The sequence below is a fragment of the Galleria mellonella genome, unplaced genomic scaffold, assembly GCF_026898425.1.
Source record: "Galleria mellonella isolate WM207_F2 unplaced genomic scaffold, CSIRO_AGI_GalMel_v1 utg87, whole genome shotgun sequence".
Classification (NCBI taxonomy): Eukaryota; Metazoa; Arthropoda; class Insecta; order Lepidoptera; family Pyralidae; genus Galleria; species Galleria mellonella.
Window position 1 is genome coordinate 1,966,075 of NW_026442166.1, and position 19,817 is coordinate 1,985,891.

Here is a 19,817-nt window from a genome sequence, read left to right on the forward strand (position 1 = left end):
TATCACCTGTTTATAGCTGTATGACAATCGCTAAATAATAAAAATAATAATATAAAGTCATTGTTATCTATGTTTCTATATCTTTTAAACCACACATCAGATTTTGATATGGGTATTCACTGTTACATATATTTTTAATGGGCAATCACTGACCCTCATGGGAAAAGACAAGTTAATGATAAAGGGTTGCTAGATTTATATAAATCATCATGTAGATAATTCTGACAAGAGTTGTTTTAGGGAACACTAAAATAGACAATCAGTTTAAATATATTTTTTAATTTTATAAAACATACTTACCAACTGTATAACATAACTACTACTAATTAACATAACTATTGACAGATATTATGAACTAGTCTGAGCATTTTCAGAAGCTTCTGCTTCTTTTGCTAATCTCTCAAATTCTGCTTGTCTGTTTCTCCAAGCCGTCATATATGTCCTAGGGTGGATGGGGAAGAAACCAGCCAGGCCTAAAATATAATACAAATTTTAATATTTTTTTTTATTTCATGGCTATTAAATACATTTTCAAATTTAAAATATTTATTCATTCTCCACAATACTGTATAAACAAACTATTTACTTAAAACTACTCAGTGTATGTATTGTGGAGACTGATGGCTGAACTAGGAAAACCTGTGCTAGAGCGACCAGGCCACTACCTCCAAAAAACTTGTAACAATGTAAGTAAATAATAAAATAAACTATCTAATGTTAACTATACATTATTTTATAATTCTAATTATTCTAATAATGATAAAGTCCAAAAGTGGGTATGTATATACTAGAGAATGTACATGTGTGTGTGTGTGTGTGTGTGTGTTAATTAAAGTAAATACATTAATTTGTTATATATGATATTTGACAAATAATAATACTACATTTTCTATTTTTATAAGCCAATATATAACAACTAAATATATAATTTTAACTAATGTTTATAAAATTTACTGGCTTAGTTTAAGATTTTATTTCAAATATTCCTTTCCTTGCACTATTATTGTATTATGTATTAACTCCTTGAAATCTCTTACAATGTTCTTAAGATGAAAACACTATAGTTTTATTCTGTCACCACATAGATAAAGATAAATTAATTCTTGATACAAACAATATAATGTATATATAAACTAGCTATTTCCTGGTGTGGTGTCATGTTTCCCCTTTAAATTGATAATTTTCAAAAATCATTCTTTCATAGTACATGCATATGTTATACAATAAACCAAAACAAAATTTTAGTTGACTATACTTGACAGTATTGTCTGTATGTTGATAATTGGTTAGGATAAATGGTTTTATAAGTATAGATTACAATAAAGCACTTACCAAGAATCTCAGCTACTGGGGTTGTAACATGAGCACCCTTGCCAAGCCAATATTTTATTCTTTCCAAATTCAATGCTACCAACTTCTCATTGTAAATATTTGGTACAGGATCATAAGATCCTAGCTGCTCTATAACAGGTTGGCTGTTGAGACGTCGACGCTGAATTTAAAAGTAAAATTTATAATCAAAACAACCTATAGGATAATATTAATTCATACATAAATACGATATCCGTATATTGTTTTTATAACATTTAACATAATTTATTATATTATTATATTAGCAATAAAATAATGGTCAGAAACAATATACTTACATGGGTTACAGCTATATGAAAAAAGGGTCTATTTGTACAACCCTGGCGAATTAGGCGAATAGATTTAGCTGCTTTCGCGTAATATAGACCAGTACCACTAGCTGGCGGTAGTGGCATTTTAATTTATATTTTAGTTTAATTAAAATTAAAAATATGAGAATAAAAATAAGATATAACCTAAATTTCAATCACAGAAACAAAATGTCAACTTTTCAAGTCGATTCGACAGCTGTCAAATGTCTAAAAAAGCGTAAATGACACTTTATCAAGTTGATAGTGACAGTTGTTGATAGACGTAGAAAAAGAATGTGCCAACCTCAATCTATCCATACAGTATATTAGTTTATAAATAAAGAAATTAAAAACATTATTTACACAATATGATAGCTGTATCAAATTTTCTAGTTAAGAAATAAAATATCCTCAACGATACGCGTATCTTTCTATTCTTGAATTAACATACAATGAATAACAGATGTGACATTTAGAACAAGGTTTCCTAAACTTATAAGATAACGGAACGCCCAACAAATACCTTTTATTTTATAGAACCCTGTATCAAATGATTACAAATCTAAAACGAGTGTAATTTTGATAAAAACAAAAGCTTTTATTAGAAATATTTCAAAAGTATAGCACTTTCTAGTTTCTTTTAACTTTTAATGTGAAAAATGAAATTATTTTATTGTATAGATAATCTCGCGGAACCGTAATGACTTTCTTACGGAACCCTTAGGTTCCGCGGAACCCACTTTAGGAATCGCTGACTTAGAAAACAGATAATATTCATAAAACATTTACAGTTTTAGTCTATAGATGTAATGCAATTTTAGAGATATGTCATACAACCTTAGTTTTTACAAACTACAATGAATAATGTGGAATTTAAGTACTATATTTTATGTTTATAGGCGACAGTTACGACTTTCTTTTAGGTGGGCCTTCTGCTCAGCTGCGATTCCCAATGGAGTAATAAATTCCATTTTTACTTCACCAATATAAAGACCTTTAGCACTTGGCTTCTCAGGTTACCTCGTGGTGGACTAAAGGTGAAATAAGATAAATTACTATACTAATATTTCTTAAGATTGCTTTTATTTTTTTCTTAAATCACTTTCGGAACTTAACACGAAGAAAATTCTCTCGTGAATGGCCTTCCTCTTTTCCTCACTGGCAATCGGTCGCCATTTTTACGACCATTTCTGCTAGCGTCATATATAAGAAGCTCGTAATTTGAAAACTATTATTTTTCTACAAGTAATAGCCAAAGCATATCACAACCATAGCAAACAATTACGCATTGTCCCATTACGTATATATTTATATTTAAACTACAGCCCTTCAATTTAAACTAAATGTTCACCGTTCCCGCTATTTTATTATTTATAAATCATTAGTATTGAGGAATGTCAAAATAATATTATATTTTTTCTCGGCAATGTCTTGTCGTGACCACGTCGTGGTGTAGGTAATACACGTCAAAAACGTTAAAAAATAAAAAAAAAACGGTATGTAGGTTGTTCAAAATAAAGCCTTAATCCCTTTGTAATAAAACACAGATTGTTTACAATATTGGAGTCCGTCATTATTATTTCTTGTTATGTCCCTTTCCCCCTAATCAGGGAAGATAAGCGAGGATAAAAGCAGGTCAGTTGATCCATCATGATGAATTCGCTAAGTATTAGTAAAATTAATCACGATCATTTCCAGAAGAGAAGTGGAGATAGACCTACCAGGGTATAGTTCTAGCAATGGGGCAGCTAGTCCCTTTCATTGACAGTTAAAATCAAGGCGAGATACATTTCAAATTAAATACATTACTAAAGTGTACTCTTAATTACACGAATGAACGGAATTTATAGAATTCATCGGCTCGTTCGTCGCATGAAATGGTGCTTAATAAATGGCTCATTTAGCAATTACAATACACCAGAGAACATTAACCGTGACAGGGTCATGCGTGTATAACGAGGAATTATGACTTGGTCCGCTTCTATAGTACACCTGTGAACTTTAAATAAAAAAAAAAAAAAAAGAAAATATACATCGTAATTCTATTCAATTCCTGATGAGGTACTTTGAGACTTATGGATGAAATTGGTAAACTCGCCTACGCTTTTGGTAAACACATGCGGGACACAAAAGAAGGATGATAGGTAAGGATGAAGTTGGGACGGAAAGTTGGAAGTTGGTAAGCTGAAGGAGGGAGAGGGACCACGTATAGGTCGATATTTTTTTTTAATAACACGAGGTAAATGAACATGTGACTCCTGATGGTAAATGATTACCGCCGCCCATAAGCACCCGCAACACCAGAGGCATTGCAGGCGTGCTGCCGTCTTTTAAATAGGAATATGTCTTTTTCTCGAAGGTTATGATGTCGTATCGATTCGGAAATACTGTTCCATGATACGGCATTTTATTAATAATGGTAAAATTCAGCCGTTACAAACAATTCGCTTCTCACTATTTGACTTATCCTGACTCTAAACTTGTCGACTATTAGCTGAAGGACATAAATACTTAATATGCCAAGATTTCATCGAACATACTAGAATTCAATGTGACATAGGATAAGATTATTTAGTGTGTTAAGAGTGTATTGCATCATAGAAATGTTAGTTTTAGTTTTTGGTGTCGTCCATAGCTTAAATTGTTATTTTATTTATTTATGCCTATTCTATGCCGTGTGGCTCCGGCATAGACTAGGCCACCCCTTCCGATCCTGTGGGTGTTGTAAGAGAGGATAGGGGAGGCCAATGTTCAGCAGTAGATATGTCCATGGTACTGCTCATGTCTATAGGCGACGGTTACCACTTTCCATCAGGTGGGCCGTCAGCTTGTTTGCCATTCTAAGTTGTATAAAAATGAAGATAATACAAATTGTTAAAAAAGCCATTAGTTTTTTTTTTTTTTTTTGCTTTTACTAACAAAACCTGTTTATATTTTTGAAAATTGCGGTAAAAGCTATCGACGGACCATATTCTGAAATATATCGATTATAACGTGGGCATATTCTATATAAACACTGAACTCGGAAAAAACCTATGAATCATACCCGTAGCCATAGGGGTTAAAAATTATTAACAGTAATAAAATATCAGAGGTACAAGTTAAGAGTGGCCCAAACAAGCTTGCGATGAGTGAAAGTAGAAATGTATGTGAGAATGATGCCCTTGTTAGTTGGTTCCCTCTGTTTACTCCATCTGGATTGGGCGTAAAAATAGATATCTATAGAATACCGGAGATTAGTTCGCTAGTGATGTAATTATTTATTTATTTATTTATTCATTAGTACAAATATGTGTACATGGCGGACTTAATGCTAAAAGCATTCTCTCCCAGTCAACCATAGGGAAGTGTCAGAATACTCTAATGCGGTACTACTAATTATTGATATACATACATACTAAAATTACATATATAAACGAATAAATATATATGAATAACAAATATACTTACACATATATGACATATACTATATTATACACGAAATTGAGAATAATATAAAGTACTTACTGCTCGGATAAAAATAAAAAGTGAGCGTGAACGCTTTTTTTGAAAGACGGTTTAGTCGGTAGTAATTACTTTACCAAGGATCACCATCATTATCACAATCCACTGCTGGACATAATCCTTTCCCAAAGTTGGTTGGTTGTTGATCACGATTTTCGGCTGTTTATTATTCGCACCTCTACGTATGTCGTCATTCCATCTAGTTGCAGGTGCACACTGCGCTTGCCGATTCGTAGTCTCTACTCCTGAATATGGGGGCAGATTGTTAGTAATGCGGACTTACGGTCCTATTGCTAGTAATATACCTTGTCAGGTCGACCTCTACATGGTGCCTCTGGAAACCATCGTGTTCAATTTCAGATGTATTCATCACGATGGGCTACATGAATGATAGTCCTTTTGGTCTGTCTGCGCTTTTAGTATACGCTAGTAAGGTACCAATGAGTGATGATAGGTGATGATGAAGTCAGGTCAGTTGGCCAAACGACACGAAATCACTAGGAATTAAGCACGATTATTTTCAGGAAGGACTGCATGGAACTCCACCTGATAGCAATATTGCTAGCAATAGGTCTGTTATGCTATTATGCTTGGAAACTATGATGCTGAATTCCAGTTGTTTTCATCACGATGGGCTAACTGACCGGCATTTTCATTCCCACCTAATATTCGCCCCTTATATAGTGTCCCGCCAGTGTATGCCGTTAGCGCAGGCGGGGATACCATTCCATTATAATCCATTAAAAAAACATAATTCCATTATCAACTACTAAAAATATATCCAATACATATTATTTTTTTAGTGAGGTCAACGCCCAGTAGTGAGATAATAAATGGGATGTTATATTTGAAAAGATCTTGATGAAAAGATAACCAAGATTTATTAACATTGATGCGGATTTTGAAACTCCATTTGTCTAACCTATACCTCTACATCTACCAGAGGGAGACTTTCTACAAAAGTCGATTGCTTGAGTACCTCTGTCCCATTCGTGTTTCAACCGTGAAGCAGTTGTGTTTGCATGACTGTGTTTCGGTTTGAAGGATGGGATATGGCGTGAATTTACTGGGTACAGAGGAATAACACCTGAGTCATCAGGAATGGCAACGCATGGGGGGTATCATAGGCAAAACAGTATACTCTGTTATGTCCATGGTACTGCTCGTGTCTATAGGCGACGGTTACCACTTTCCATCAGGTGGGCCGTCAGCTTGTTTTCCATTCTAAGTTGTATAAAAAAACTAAAAAAAAATACTTATTTGAACCTAATAGTTTAAATTGATATTTCGCGCAGTTATTATTTTGAGGACTATCGTAAATTATGGTTAATAACGAGACAATTGCTAGCACAACCAGGTTGATCTCCACGTGGTCCCCCCTGGAAACCATCGTGCTGAATTCTAGGTATTATATTTTTTTTATTATATGAAAATGGAATGAAATGGCTGGCGAGGCACCAGTGAAGGATAATCGTCCGAGGATGAATACAGGCCAGTTAGCCCATCATGATGAATTCATCTGGAATCAATCATGATAGTTTCCAGGGGGAACCGCGAGGAGGTCGACCTGGTTGGGTAAATTGCTAGCAATGGGATTTTCAATCTCCATTACTAACAATCCCTTTCCCCCCTCTAGGTATATTCATCACGATGGGCTAACTAACCTGTCTCTTGATCCTCACTTACCATCTCTCACTGTTGCCACGCCAGTGTACCTATACCGTTAGCATTGGCGGGGTCTACCATTTAATTGTCATCTATTTTTTTTTTATTTATTTAATAAGGTTCACCTACAACTTTTACATTTTACATGCTACTTAATAACACAAAAAATAATTTTGCCTAATGTAAAAGTCTTTTACAGGCGAACACCACATGCACTATTATAATATTTAATAATTATTTACAATGACAATAACAATATCTGAATAATAAGTAGATTAAGAACTTATGTCTAAGATTTTTCTCAATAAGTTATATCTGCTGTTGATGGATCCAAAATTGATGTCAATTTGATCGCTGTGAATTTAAAAAAAATCGTGACGAAGACGAATTTAACAAATCATTGATCATTAAAATCTGTCCAGCAGTCGAGTTATAAATGTTGTAATTAACCCGATTTTGTTTTATTTATATCAATTAGTTCATATTGACTCTTTCATCAATGACTTCGCTATGATGTCAAATTGCAATTTCAACTTTAGAGATTGCTTTAGAGAAATGATGCCTCTAAATCGATCCCATTAATACAAAAACATTCTAATCGATTTTTTAAGGGGAGAAAGAGATTATTAGTGTAGATATTTAACAACCCCATTGTTAGCAATACACCCTGTTTCTTTTTATGAATAGTAATGGAATGGTAGTTCCGCCTGCGCTAACGGTATACGCTGGCGGGACACCAGTGAGAGACGATAGGTGAGAATGAAAAGGCAGGCCAGTTAGCCCATCGTGATGAATTCACCTGGAATTCAGCACGATGGTTTCCAGGGGTTACCCCCTGGACGTGGAGGTTGACCTAGTTGAGCATTATAACTGGTAATCCGCATTACTAACAATCCCATCTCCCCAATACACCCTATTAGGATCACGCAGGTCCCCCTGAAAACCATAGAGGTTAATTCTTATTCAATTGGTTACTATGGGCCAACTGACCTGCCTTCATCCTCACTTGTCACCCTTCTCTGTCACTGGTACCCTGCCAGTGTATACCGATAGCGTAGGCGTAGTCACCATGCCATCTTCACTCATTGAAAAAAAAATCGATTTTTTAATTGTACCTGTTGGACATCAGCAAACTGTCTTATGCTTGGACCAATTATTTATTTGTTTATATTTTCATACTTCTGCTATTGAACCATAATAAACTTAAATTACAATTAATAAAATGGAAAAACTCGTTTTAAATATTGATGAATTGACATAAAATTTCATATGACAGAGTAATTTTTTTTTTTAATATTCAAGCAACGATTCATCCAGGGTTTGCACTGGAACAATGTTACAAAGCATTGAATTTATTCACTTATACAAAAATTTTAGTAGGGTATTTTCATAAAAATTTTTTATAAAAAATATTTTTTGTTTAGTTGAAGTAATTGTACTACTCATATAATTGAGATGTAGGTACCAGGAGATTATAAAAGTAAAGAATTTTACTAGCTAATTCTCACATCGGTGGCGCCACTGACGTTCGACGTCGGTGTATTTTTACGAGTGCCCGCTCTTGTATATTCCGCGCTTTTCATTCATCGTCCGAACACCAATAGAGTTGGCCCTTCGAAGATATCGTTATCGATAAAACATTATATATTATTGAAAATTAGAAGAAATGTAATTGTCAACTTCTTACCCGTATCCCAATTATTATTTGGACTCAGCGTAATATGTTTGAATCCATATTACAAAAAGATTTGGCTCATAATTTTACCACGGGTTACCTGCCTAACGTCAACCCTTTTAGGAAATTAGTAGACATGTAACACTAATTATATTATTATACGTATATTTTTTTTATTACGTATATTAATTTATCAATGCCACATTTCTTTTAATTTGCAATAATATATGGTTTCTTGAACAATAATTATTAGGATGCAAATATTTGATTTATGATAATAAAAATAAGAAACAAACTGAAATAAATACAATAATTAAGTTGACTGAATAAAAATCTTAATAGCTAGTCCTTTTCTATAGAAAAAAAGGTTCGAAATCCAGTAGTAGAGTCAGGACATAATATATTAAAAGTCCATGTAATCAAGCTTATTCTATTGATAATAATAACAAATCTATGGATTTTAGACATATTTATTTAAAAAACGTAATTACTTTTAGAATAATTCATATTATCTTGACCAATATTCACGAATTTCTTATTATTCTTAATTGAAATTTTTTTTATGAATTTTATCGACATTCTGTCGTCCGCACATCCCTATAGTCTTCCCGATCACTACCAGAGTCTGACCGACATAATGTCGACCTTACACTGAATAAAGACAGCTATATATTCACTTTAATAAGCAAGAAAAGGACACACTACTTAAGTGGGTCACGGGATAAGAGTCATCTTAGAGACACGCTGTCGCGCAGCGCTGAGTCGCTGAAAGATTCTTTTATAGCGAAATAGGTGGTTGAACACTGCTCTAAAAATAGATACAGCACTTCTTAGGGACAGTTATAATTACTAATATCGACTATTATAATTTTATATTTATTTGACGTGGGTGGTGTGTGTCGTTAAGTAGTTTATTTTATTTTAGAATTTATTTTAGTATTTAAATGTTAAAATACCTAACGAACATCAATATTAAATCAGCTTAATTACCTATAGGTAAAGACATTATTTCTTTTTAGTTTTATCATTACAGGTATTTCAAATATAATATAAAATAACTTATGAATAAAATTAAAATATATAAATTATTCAGTTATCATTTACTCGCGACTTTCGTCTGATATTGGTTAAGCCGTAAAGGCGCTAGGAGATAATAAACAAACACACTTTCAAATTTATAATATTATTAAGGGTTTTGTAGTATAGCTAAATAATTATAATTATAAAATATATTGTTTATAAGAATTAAATAAATATTTACATATTTTATTTTTAAAAACACCAACAATGAAAAGAACTATTAAATTATGATTTTTTTTTTAATCTTTAATTATAAAATCTTTCAAATATTACAACTGAGGGTTAATAACTTCTTGGTACCTTAACCGCTCTACAAATATATAGGTAACAGAGCATAAGCTATGTTTTATTCAGGGACCTAATCGATTCGGTTACGGTCACGCGAACGGAGCCGTAGACATAGCTAGTTCATTAAGAAATGTAGACTGATCCCATAATAAATATTACATTAGTCAGTAATCGATAAGGAAAATTACCGATTCATAAAAATAACATTTTTCATTTTAATTATAATAGAATAAGAATAGTTTTATGAAATAAATATTCAGTTATTTTAACATTGCATAAGGTTTAACTATTAATTATTTTTGGCATTATAAGGCGAAGCTTAAAGCGATCAATCAATTCGAAATCAAGCAAAGTTCTGTTATAAAATAATAATAATAATAATAATAAATACAACGAACCTAAATCCATGTCATATATCAATTTAAATTTCGAGATATTTATTTTAATGTCACGTCCATTGTTACCAACATTTCGAAAAAAATATTAAGTTTATTATGTTTTTACTAATAAGTTTATAAACGATTTTTTATTAAATTTGGAGGAAGTAGGTTGAAGCGAAGGACTCTATTAGTGTCTATGACATTTCCTTAGGATGAGTAACTAGGAGTCAGTAATGAATACTCGTATCAATATCTATATATTGTGAGTACAATATATTAACGTAATCACGAATATATTTTTTTTTTGTTGGGTGAAAATGGAATGGTGACCCCGCCTGCGCTAACGGGATACGCTGGCGGAGCACCAGTGAAGGGTGATAGATGAGAATGAAAAGAGGCCAGTTAGCCCATCATGATCAATTCATCAGGAATTAACCATGATAGTTTCCAGGGGGAACCGCGAGGAGGTCGACCTGGTTGGGTATATTGCTAGCAATGGGATTCTCAGTCTCCATTACTAACGATCCCTTTCCCCCCATCACGAATATATTAAATATCGGTTCATAATTTAAGTCATTATCAGTCCACTGCTGGACATAAGCCTCCCCCATAGACTGCCATAAATAACGGTCCTGAGCCACCTGCATCCACTGACTCCCTGCAATGCATTTCAGGTCGTCATTCCATCTGGTGGTGGGTCGTCCTAAACTGCGTTTATCCGTACGCGGTCGTTTCCTTTGTATTTCAGTTCGAGGGTTGGGATATGTCAGTGAAATTACAGAGTACGGAAACATCACAGCTTAAAGAATGGCAGCATATGAGGTGTACTACGGGTATTATTTAGTTCTTTGTGACATCCGTCGTATTTCGCGTCTATAAGAGACGGTTATCACTTTAAATCAAGAGGGAAACTTGCAGGATTCACAATAAAAAAATTATAAGCCTCATTTATATACCACAGTAGACCAATAAATGTAGCCACATCGTTGATCCCGAATAGAGCGCTACAGCGGCTGACTGGTCGGTCCGCGCACGCGCAGTATCATCCGATCGATGCCTCGTCCCGTACCGATCAGTGGCCGCGCGTCCGTCAACACGTCCACTACACAATGCGTTCCCATTGACGCGGGAAACGATTCAAGCTGTATCTCCGCGAGTACGCCGGCGAGGAGGAGCGGCCGCCGTGCCGCGAGGAGTGGCGCCGGCAGGACTGGGCCGGCAGCGCGCGGGGCCGCCTCCCCCAGGTCGACCGCAGCCCCTCGCGACGCAGCCCCTACCTGACCAGAGATGACGAGCCGTCGCCGGCGCCCGACGAGCGAGGGCGCTCCGCCTCCGCCGGCGCCCACCACCGCGCCCGACCCCGGCCCCTCCGCTACCAATCCCTCGAGAGGGACTACGACCGCTCCTACGCGCCGCCACCTCCCCCCGAAGATGACTACTACAGGCGTGAGCCGCCTCCTCTTTTCCTCGGAGAGCTGCAGTCCCAGAACTCCGACCTCCAACGGGAGCTGGGCAACCTCAAGAAGGAACTGGAACTGACAAACCAGAAGCTGGGCTCCAGTATGCACAGCATAAAGACCTTCTGGAGTCCAGAGCTGAAGAAGGAGAGAGCGTTGAGGAAGGAGGAGAGCGCCAAGTACAGCCTTATTAATGACCAACTGAAACTGCTCAACCAAGAAAATCAGGTCAGTGCCTCGATTATACTCATTGACGGTACCATTTAGCGAATTAAGCGATTTTGCAAATTATGAGTATAACTCATGTCTCTTAATAATTAACCTAACCTTTATATTTTAAGCCCTGCAAAGAAATAATCTGTACAATACATTATATGAGCTAAGCAAGTTCGCCATCGATGGTTTTAAAAAACGCTCAATAATTTCGCGTTCAACTTGAATTTATATTATGAGTCTTAAAAAATATTATAGTAATGTTTAAACGAACAAGTCGTAGTAATCTGATCAAGTACATAAATAGATAAAGAACATGATCTATATTCTTTATCTATTCATATTCTCTATCGAGTACACGCCCCATAAATACTGAGCAAGTCTTTTAGACAATGCCCTTATAGTTATGATTAAATTATATACATTTTTTTTTTCAATTATAACCTATTTTAATACACATTATTGAACATATAAATTACAAAGACATATAAAACAGTTACAAATATTATGTGCAAAGGTGGGTCATCACAAAGTATATTTATATAGGGATCAAACCTTGCTCCGCTTGATTATTTTCGACAATATTATATTTTTTCGCGTTAAATATTACTCATTCTACAATATGCCTTTTTTTTTTATATGAGTGTTAATGGAATGGTAACCCCGCCTGCGCTATCAGTATTATACTGGTGGGGTACCAGTAAAGCATGATAGGTGAGGAAAAAAACAGGTTGTTCTTTAGCTTATAGTAACGGATTCATTAATATTTAACCAAGATAGTATCCATGGGGGGAGTGAAGGTCGACCTGGTAGAGTATATTGCTAGCAATGGGGTTCCGGCATCCCCGTTACTAACAATCCCTATTGAGGGATTGTAATTAGGACATATTCTAGTATAATTCATGGCCTTTTTTAGTTATTAGGACAGCCATGAATATACTAAAATTATTTATTCAATTTTTAATTATAATATTTTTATTATTAATGGATGTTAGACGAAATAAAAGTGTCTAATCTTTACTCGTTTTCAAATCGATTGAATTGTACCTAGTCGAGTTTGATCAATTCCGTTCGCGATTCAAATGTTGACATTTCGTTCAAAGAACAGTCTACCACCGCGAGACATCACATGAGGATCCTTGAAAGTAGGTTAACGTTTATATATACTTGTTACCATCGACATATGAAACAGTGCAGGGGCTCTATCTGAAATTGGATACACTGAATCATTGATTTTCTTTCCAGTACCGATTTGTATGTGTACATCGATTCTGTTACCAATATCACTTATCTATAACAGAATCGATGTAGATTGTGTTTTATTAATAACTACCCGTTTCCCGCGGCGTTGTCTGCCTTTAATTACCTAGTTCCCGTACATCATTCCTATTGGAACTCTTCAGGAATCCGGTCTTATATTGTATTATATACTTAATTGATAATTACGTACCTAATACCTTCATAAAATGTCAGCCAATTCAACTGATCGGTTATTTTATAGCATTTTATGTGTGATTCTTTAATGTAACTTTTTTTTATGAACCGATTGAAATAAAATAAACATTAAATGTTAAATGGAGAAAACCGAAATGCATTAGTGAAAACTGCATTCAAATCGGTTAAGCCGCTTCTGAAATTAGCGCACACAAACATACACAGACAAACAGGCAAAAATTCTAAAAATCATTATTTTGGGTTAAATAAAGCTTAAAGCTCTTCTATAATAGTTTTTCTTATATATCTTCCGTGTATAGACAACGAGCAGTTACGATTTTATTATATGTATTGATTGATGTCTCTGTTATTACAATGAAAGTGTTACATATAACAAATTTAAGTTCCCCTTTCATCATCATCATCATTTCAGCTGTTAACTGCCCACTGATGAACATGAGCCTTCCGGGGGGAAAGGGATTGTTAGTAATGGAGAATGAGAATCCCATTGCTAGCAATATACCCAACCAGGTCGACCTCCTCGCGGTTCTCCCTGGAAACTATCATGGTTAATTCCTGATGAATTCATCATGATGGGCTAACTGGCCTGTTTTCATTCTCATCTGTCACCCTTCACTGGTGCTCCGCCAGCGTATCCCGTTAGCGCAGGCGGGGTTACCATATCATTTTCACCCATCAAAAAAAAACATGAGTCTTCCACAGAAAGGGGGGTTTGCCAGTAGTTGCCACGCTTGGCATGTGGATTGGCAACCGCAGACAGGCTTTAGAGATGTTTTAAGAGGGATACTGCTGCCCATCCCTCGCTGTCCCTTAGTCACTTCCCATTAGCTCATTTTATGCCGAAACACACACATGGTTTAAATGGTTTAATTAGTGATTTATTGCTATAAACTTGTTATTATTTCAACATAATAATTCAATACCAATTCATTTACTTGCAATAAACATCTATGTAATACTGTTTCCTGTTGCTTTGCCTGCGTGAATGTAGTATATAAAATATTCCATGTATTAAGATATAACTTACTCATGTACCAAATTTCATTAAAAACTGTTAAGTAATTTAATCGTGATTGAGTAACAAACATTCAAATTACTTTAGAATTTTTTAAAAAATTCTGAAGTTTTTTGAATATTATATTGTTCATATTTTTTTGTTTATTTTTTTACGCAACTTCGATAGCAAACAAGCTGACGGCCCACCTGATGAAAAGCTGTAACCGTCGCCTATAGACATGAAAAAGTACTATAGCATAACAGAGTACACTGTTTCACCCATGATACCACGTGCGATGCTATTCCTGAGGACTAAGGACATAGATGTGTTATTCTCTGACGGCGGAACCATTTACTCATTCATAATGAATGACATCAGCGTCTCGTCGCCTCTCCATTTCGTGACACTGAATTACGCAGATTATTTGGATTGCAATTATCAAGAGAAACAATGTCGATAGATATAAGACCTACCACTATGTTCCTGCTACGTGTGTCTTGTGAAATACTGTGTATATTAAACTTGTACTTATAATCTAAGCTTGTACTTTTAGATTACATAAATAGAGTCTCCATACAAAAGCTTCGAGAAAAGCGGGTCAACTTTCTCATACAATTTTGCGTGATAAATAGTTATGAGTGATTCCTTTATGACTTCTATATTTATTTTATTTTATATTTTTTGTATCTTTTTAATGTAAAGAAACACATTTTATTTATTAAATAATTAAATATAGATACAACAAGATACATTGCGTGCATAAGTATAATAGAACATTGATAAAAAAACGAGTCAGCAAATTTGACAATTAGCTGACAAAAACTTGACCCGTTTTTAGGGTTCGATGTTCTATCTACATAATCTAAGCTTGTTTTTTTTTTTTTAATGGATGATAATGGAATGGTAACTCCACCCGCGCTATCGGTATACACCGGCAGGGCACCAGTGAAGGATGATAGGTGAGGATGAAGTTGGTCAGTTAGCCCATCGTGACGAATTCAACAAGAATTCTTCACGATGGTTTCCAGGGGGAACCACGTGGAAGTCGACCTAATAAGGCATATTGCTAGCAATGGGGCTGTCAAACTCCATTGCTAACAATCCCTTCCCCCAATCTAAGCTTGTTATTATATATCTACATAAATAAAAGTAAATCGTTATGTCGTTATGTGCGTTGTTTTACGCAAAACTCGAGTACGGTTCCATCAATTATTGGTATAATTTTTTGTTTTCAAATATTCCTCCAAGTACTAACAAAAATTTTATGAAGACAAAAATTGGGAAAACTCTTGAAAACCATAAAACCTCTCATTTTTATTTTTTTTCCATACAAACTATTCCTAGCTAAGACGAACTTGCACAGACCAATAACATTTGACCATAGATATTGCCTTTATTTTATTTTATACTTTATTACATAGATAGTGCCTCTTTTTTAGCTGAACATTTCGGTCACTTACTACCTATGTTTCTTTAGCAAGTGTTGAGTTGAGGTTATGTTGTAACTGATTAAACACTTCTTTCAAAGCAAAGTAAGCTAGTAAATTCATTCGTTTTTTACACTCGAAAACGTTACGGTCCTTGCTACAGTTGAGTAAAATGCGGAGGTTCCTAAATCGATTAAATTTTTTGACATCTTTTAATTATTTATTAATTATTTTTCAGACACTGTTGTTTTATATGTTTATTGTAAGTATCTATCTTTGTTTAGATACAGGACAGTTCTATTAGTTCTTTTTAAAGTAGTTCTATATTTAAAAAAATACAGTATAAAAATAATACCTTAATAAGCATAGATTAAGAACCATTCGTTCGATGATTTTCAAAGTAAATTTGAGATAATGCCACAACTTCGAAAACGATAATCTGTAACTTCTCGCAGACAATGTTCAAGTGTAATATTTAACGGTTAAATGTTACAAGTTGGACACTGAATTTTAACTTTTACAGCTATTAACATAGATTTAAACTTTTCTTGTTATAAAATAACAGATTTTATTTCATAGTTATACCAGTTCAAAGACAATTTAGATACAAATTACCTAATTATTGTTTGATAGAGTCATGACTTAATTGTTTACTACCATGATTAAAAGCTTAATGGTCATGAGTTCGAGTCTAGTTAATGCTATTATTTTAACCGACTTCAAAAAGGAGGAGGCTCTCAGTTTTTTTTTAATGGATGATAATGGAATGGTAACCCTACCCGCGCTATCGGTATACATAGGCGGGGCACCAGTGAAGGATGATAAGTGAGGATGAAGCAGGTCAGTTAGCCCATCATGACGAATTCAACAAGAATTGTTCACGATGGTTTCCAGGAGAAACCACGTGGAGGTCGACCTAATAAGGCATATTGCTAGCAATGGGGCTGTCAAACTCCATTGCTAACAATCCCTTTCCCCCGATGTTCTCAGTTTGGTTATTGTAATATAAGCCACAAAAATTTTTTTGTGGCTCATATTACGTACATATTTTTTTGCGTCCATTTTTTTTATCTCAAAACTCTGTTATTTATAAACCGATTTGAAAAAGCCTTTTTTATTTAGATAATATACTTTTTGATTGTTTTTATGGAAATTTCATTTAACTCGGTTTTTTAGTTTGGTTTTTATATCGAAATCATTGATTTTACTACTATTGAAGTTTTTTTTTGTAGAGCAAAATCTACTTTTATCTAGTTTTTTTTTTTTTTAATGAGTGATGATGAAGAGTTAACCTCGCCTGTGTTATCGGTATACGCTAATGGGACACCAGTGTGGGATGATAGGTGACGATGAAAGCAGGGTCAATTAGCCCATTGTGACGAACTCCACTAGAATTAACCACGATGGTTTCCAGGGGGAACTACGTGAAGGTCGACCTGATAGGGTGTATTGCTAGCAAACCCCATTACTAACAATCCCTTCCTCCCGGGTACATGTATATATATATATATATATATATATATATATATATATATATATATATATATATATATATATATATATATATATATATATATATATATATATATATATATATATATATATATATATATATGTATATGTATATGTATATATACAGTTGTTCTTGCTAATTATAGATTACCGTTATTTTTTTTTTAAATAACTTACATGAGTGCTTTAATCATATGTAAATTGTTAAGCATAAAATAAAAGCACAACGAGACTATGCTCTTAACTTGATAAGATGAAATGCAGGGGTTGGGAACATTTTTCTCTAATACTACTTATAATTTAAGGCTTGAATAATGGAATGTAAATCCTATTGTGTCATATGAATTGTAGTTTTTTTTTATGTAATTACTTATTTTTTTGTAAAATAAAAATCTTATTTATCACGTTTTAATGAAATAAGGGGTGGCTTCCTCTATGCCGTGACTATAAGGTTAAGATTTCATGGTGGTCTATTCTATGCCGGGACCACACTGTCAAGATTTCTTAATGAAATCTTGGCCGTGTGATCCCGGCACCCCTTCCTTTCACGTGGGTGTCATAAGAGCCGACTAAAGGAGGGTGAGAGATGGTAGCAGCGTCCCTCTTAAAACATCTCTAAAGCCTGACTGCGGTTGCCAATCCGTCTGCTAAGCATGGCAACTACTGGCAAAACCCCACAAGAGGTAGGAGGGAACCCCACGGGAGGGAGGGGGAGGGCTTTTGTTTAGCAGTGGACAGTTAAAGGCTCATTTGATGATGATGATGAAGAATGAAATCTTGCAAATAAATATCCATTCATAAATCTCGTTAAGAAAGTTGTGAAATGAGTTTCGTCATCAGTTTTTCCATTACAATAAAATATGGGGCATTTCAAAAAACGTGCCTACGAACGTTCAAAAGGCTGGCAATGCACAATCAACTCCCCTCGTGTTACAAGTGTTCGTGGGCGACGGTAGCCGCTTCCCATTAAGTGGATTGTGTTTGTTTGCCTCCCAAATAATTAAAAAAAAAAATAGGTACACAAAAATCTACATTGGATCAGATTGTTTCACGTATTAGTCAATGGTATTTTATAGGTGATCCAATTTAATTCGAATTCTTACTTATATTTTTTAAATGTGAAAGTTTGTATGTCTATTTGTTTTTTGTTACTTTTTGGCGCCTTAGTGGAGTTAACAAAATTGTTATGAAATTTACTTAGGTTCTACAGATAGAGTGTCTCCATACAAGTGCTTCGAGAAAAGCAAGTCAACTTTTTCATACAATTTTGTGTGATAAATAGTTATGAGTGATTCCTTTATAACTTGTATATTTATTTTATCTTATAATTTCTGCATCTATTTAATGCGTAAATACTAATTTTATTTATTAAATAATACGTCAAGATACATTGTATGCGTAAAGATATAGAACACTGATAAAAAAGTCAGCTGATTTGACAATTAGCTGATAAAATGTTGACTCGTTTTTGAGACTCGAGGCTCTATCTATATAATTTAAGTACATTTAGTGTAGACGTACTATACGGGTTGGAAAAGAGCATAAGCTACTTTTAATTCCGGTCCGTAAACTATACATTAATCGCGCGGACGAATTCGCGGGTAAATGCTAGTAAATAATAATAAATCAATAATACTAAATATACTTTAAATTTGATGAGATGAAATGCAGGCGTTAGAAACATTTTTATCTAATGCTAATGTAAGTCTCTTAGCAATGCAATCGCTCTGAAAGTACGCGATGTGATCGATATTCGATAATTCGTTTAGGTACTAGTTAGAACTCTTTGTAGGTAGTACTCTTTGTAATTCAATGTAAATACTCATGCATACATAAACTAATACAAAATTGAACTAATAAGATTAAATGCAGGGATTAAAAACATTTTTTCCATTGAATACATGAACTGTAGGAATTTCAGATAGTAAACTTAGTGATCTTTTAGGTATTAAAGATTTTTCATAGGTGATGTAATTTAATGCAAACAAATTCATATGTATCAATTTAATTACAACACTCTTATGCTGATAAGATGAAATGCAGGGGTTAGAAACATTTAGCCCTAATGCTAATGTAAGTCTCGTTTCGTAGCGCTGCAATCTTGTTTAGAACGTGCACGAAGTGTTCCCTATTACGACTTACTGTTCTGTACCATGTTGTTTATGAATAAATATGAGTATGCATAAATGAACAATATAATTTAGAATTTCATTTTATTATAATAAGAATACGTAAATTAAAAAAAAAGAAGCAAACGCATATTGCTATTTTATATTTCAATGATTAAAATCGTTAAAGAGAGAAATGAAGATTACACACTAATTATGCTAAATATATAAAAACAGGTAACTACTGTGAACGAATCGAATAATATCCTACGGAACAAACATTACATATTTTACGAGTGCCCTTAGCATAATAATCGGAACATTGCAGGGGTTTAAAACATTTTAATGACTGAGCATTTTAAATTTGTGCAAAATGTATATATGTTTTAAAGTGT

At 34.2% G+C, this 19,817-nt stretch overlaps 2 protein-coding genes across 2 annotated transcripts in view; one reads left to right on the forward strand and one right to left on the reverse strand.

The window, feature by feature from the left end:
• Positions 1-259: 259 nt before the first annotated feature.
• LOC113510508 (probable 28S ribosomal protein S16, mitochondrial) lies at positions 260-1,884 on the reverse strand. Its single transcript, XM_026893964.3, has 3 exons — positions 1,650-1,884; positions 1,333-1,492; positions 260-473 (listed from the first exon to the last, which is right to left on the reverse strand). The coding sequence occupies exons 1-3, from the start codon at positions 1,764-1,766 to the stop codon at positions 349-351; spliced, it is 402 nt and encodes a 133-aa protein (XP_026749765.1). The 5' UTR covers positions 1,767-1,884; the 3' UTR covers positions 260-348.
• Positions 1,885-11,670: 9,786 nt separating this feature from the next.
• LOC113509070 (myosin-2 heavy chain) overlaps positions 11,671-19,817 on the forward strand; it is a 77,466-nt gene continuing 69,319 nt past the window's right edge. Inside the window, exon 1 of the mRNA XM_052902039.1 lies at positions 11,671-11,938. Coding sequence (XP_052757999.1) covers positions 11,816-11,938 — 123 coding nt within the window. The 5' untranslated portion in view covers positions 11,671-11,815. The remainder of the gene's footprint in view (positions 11,939-19,817) is intronic.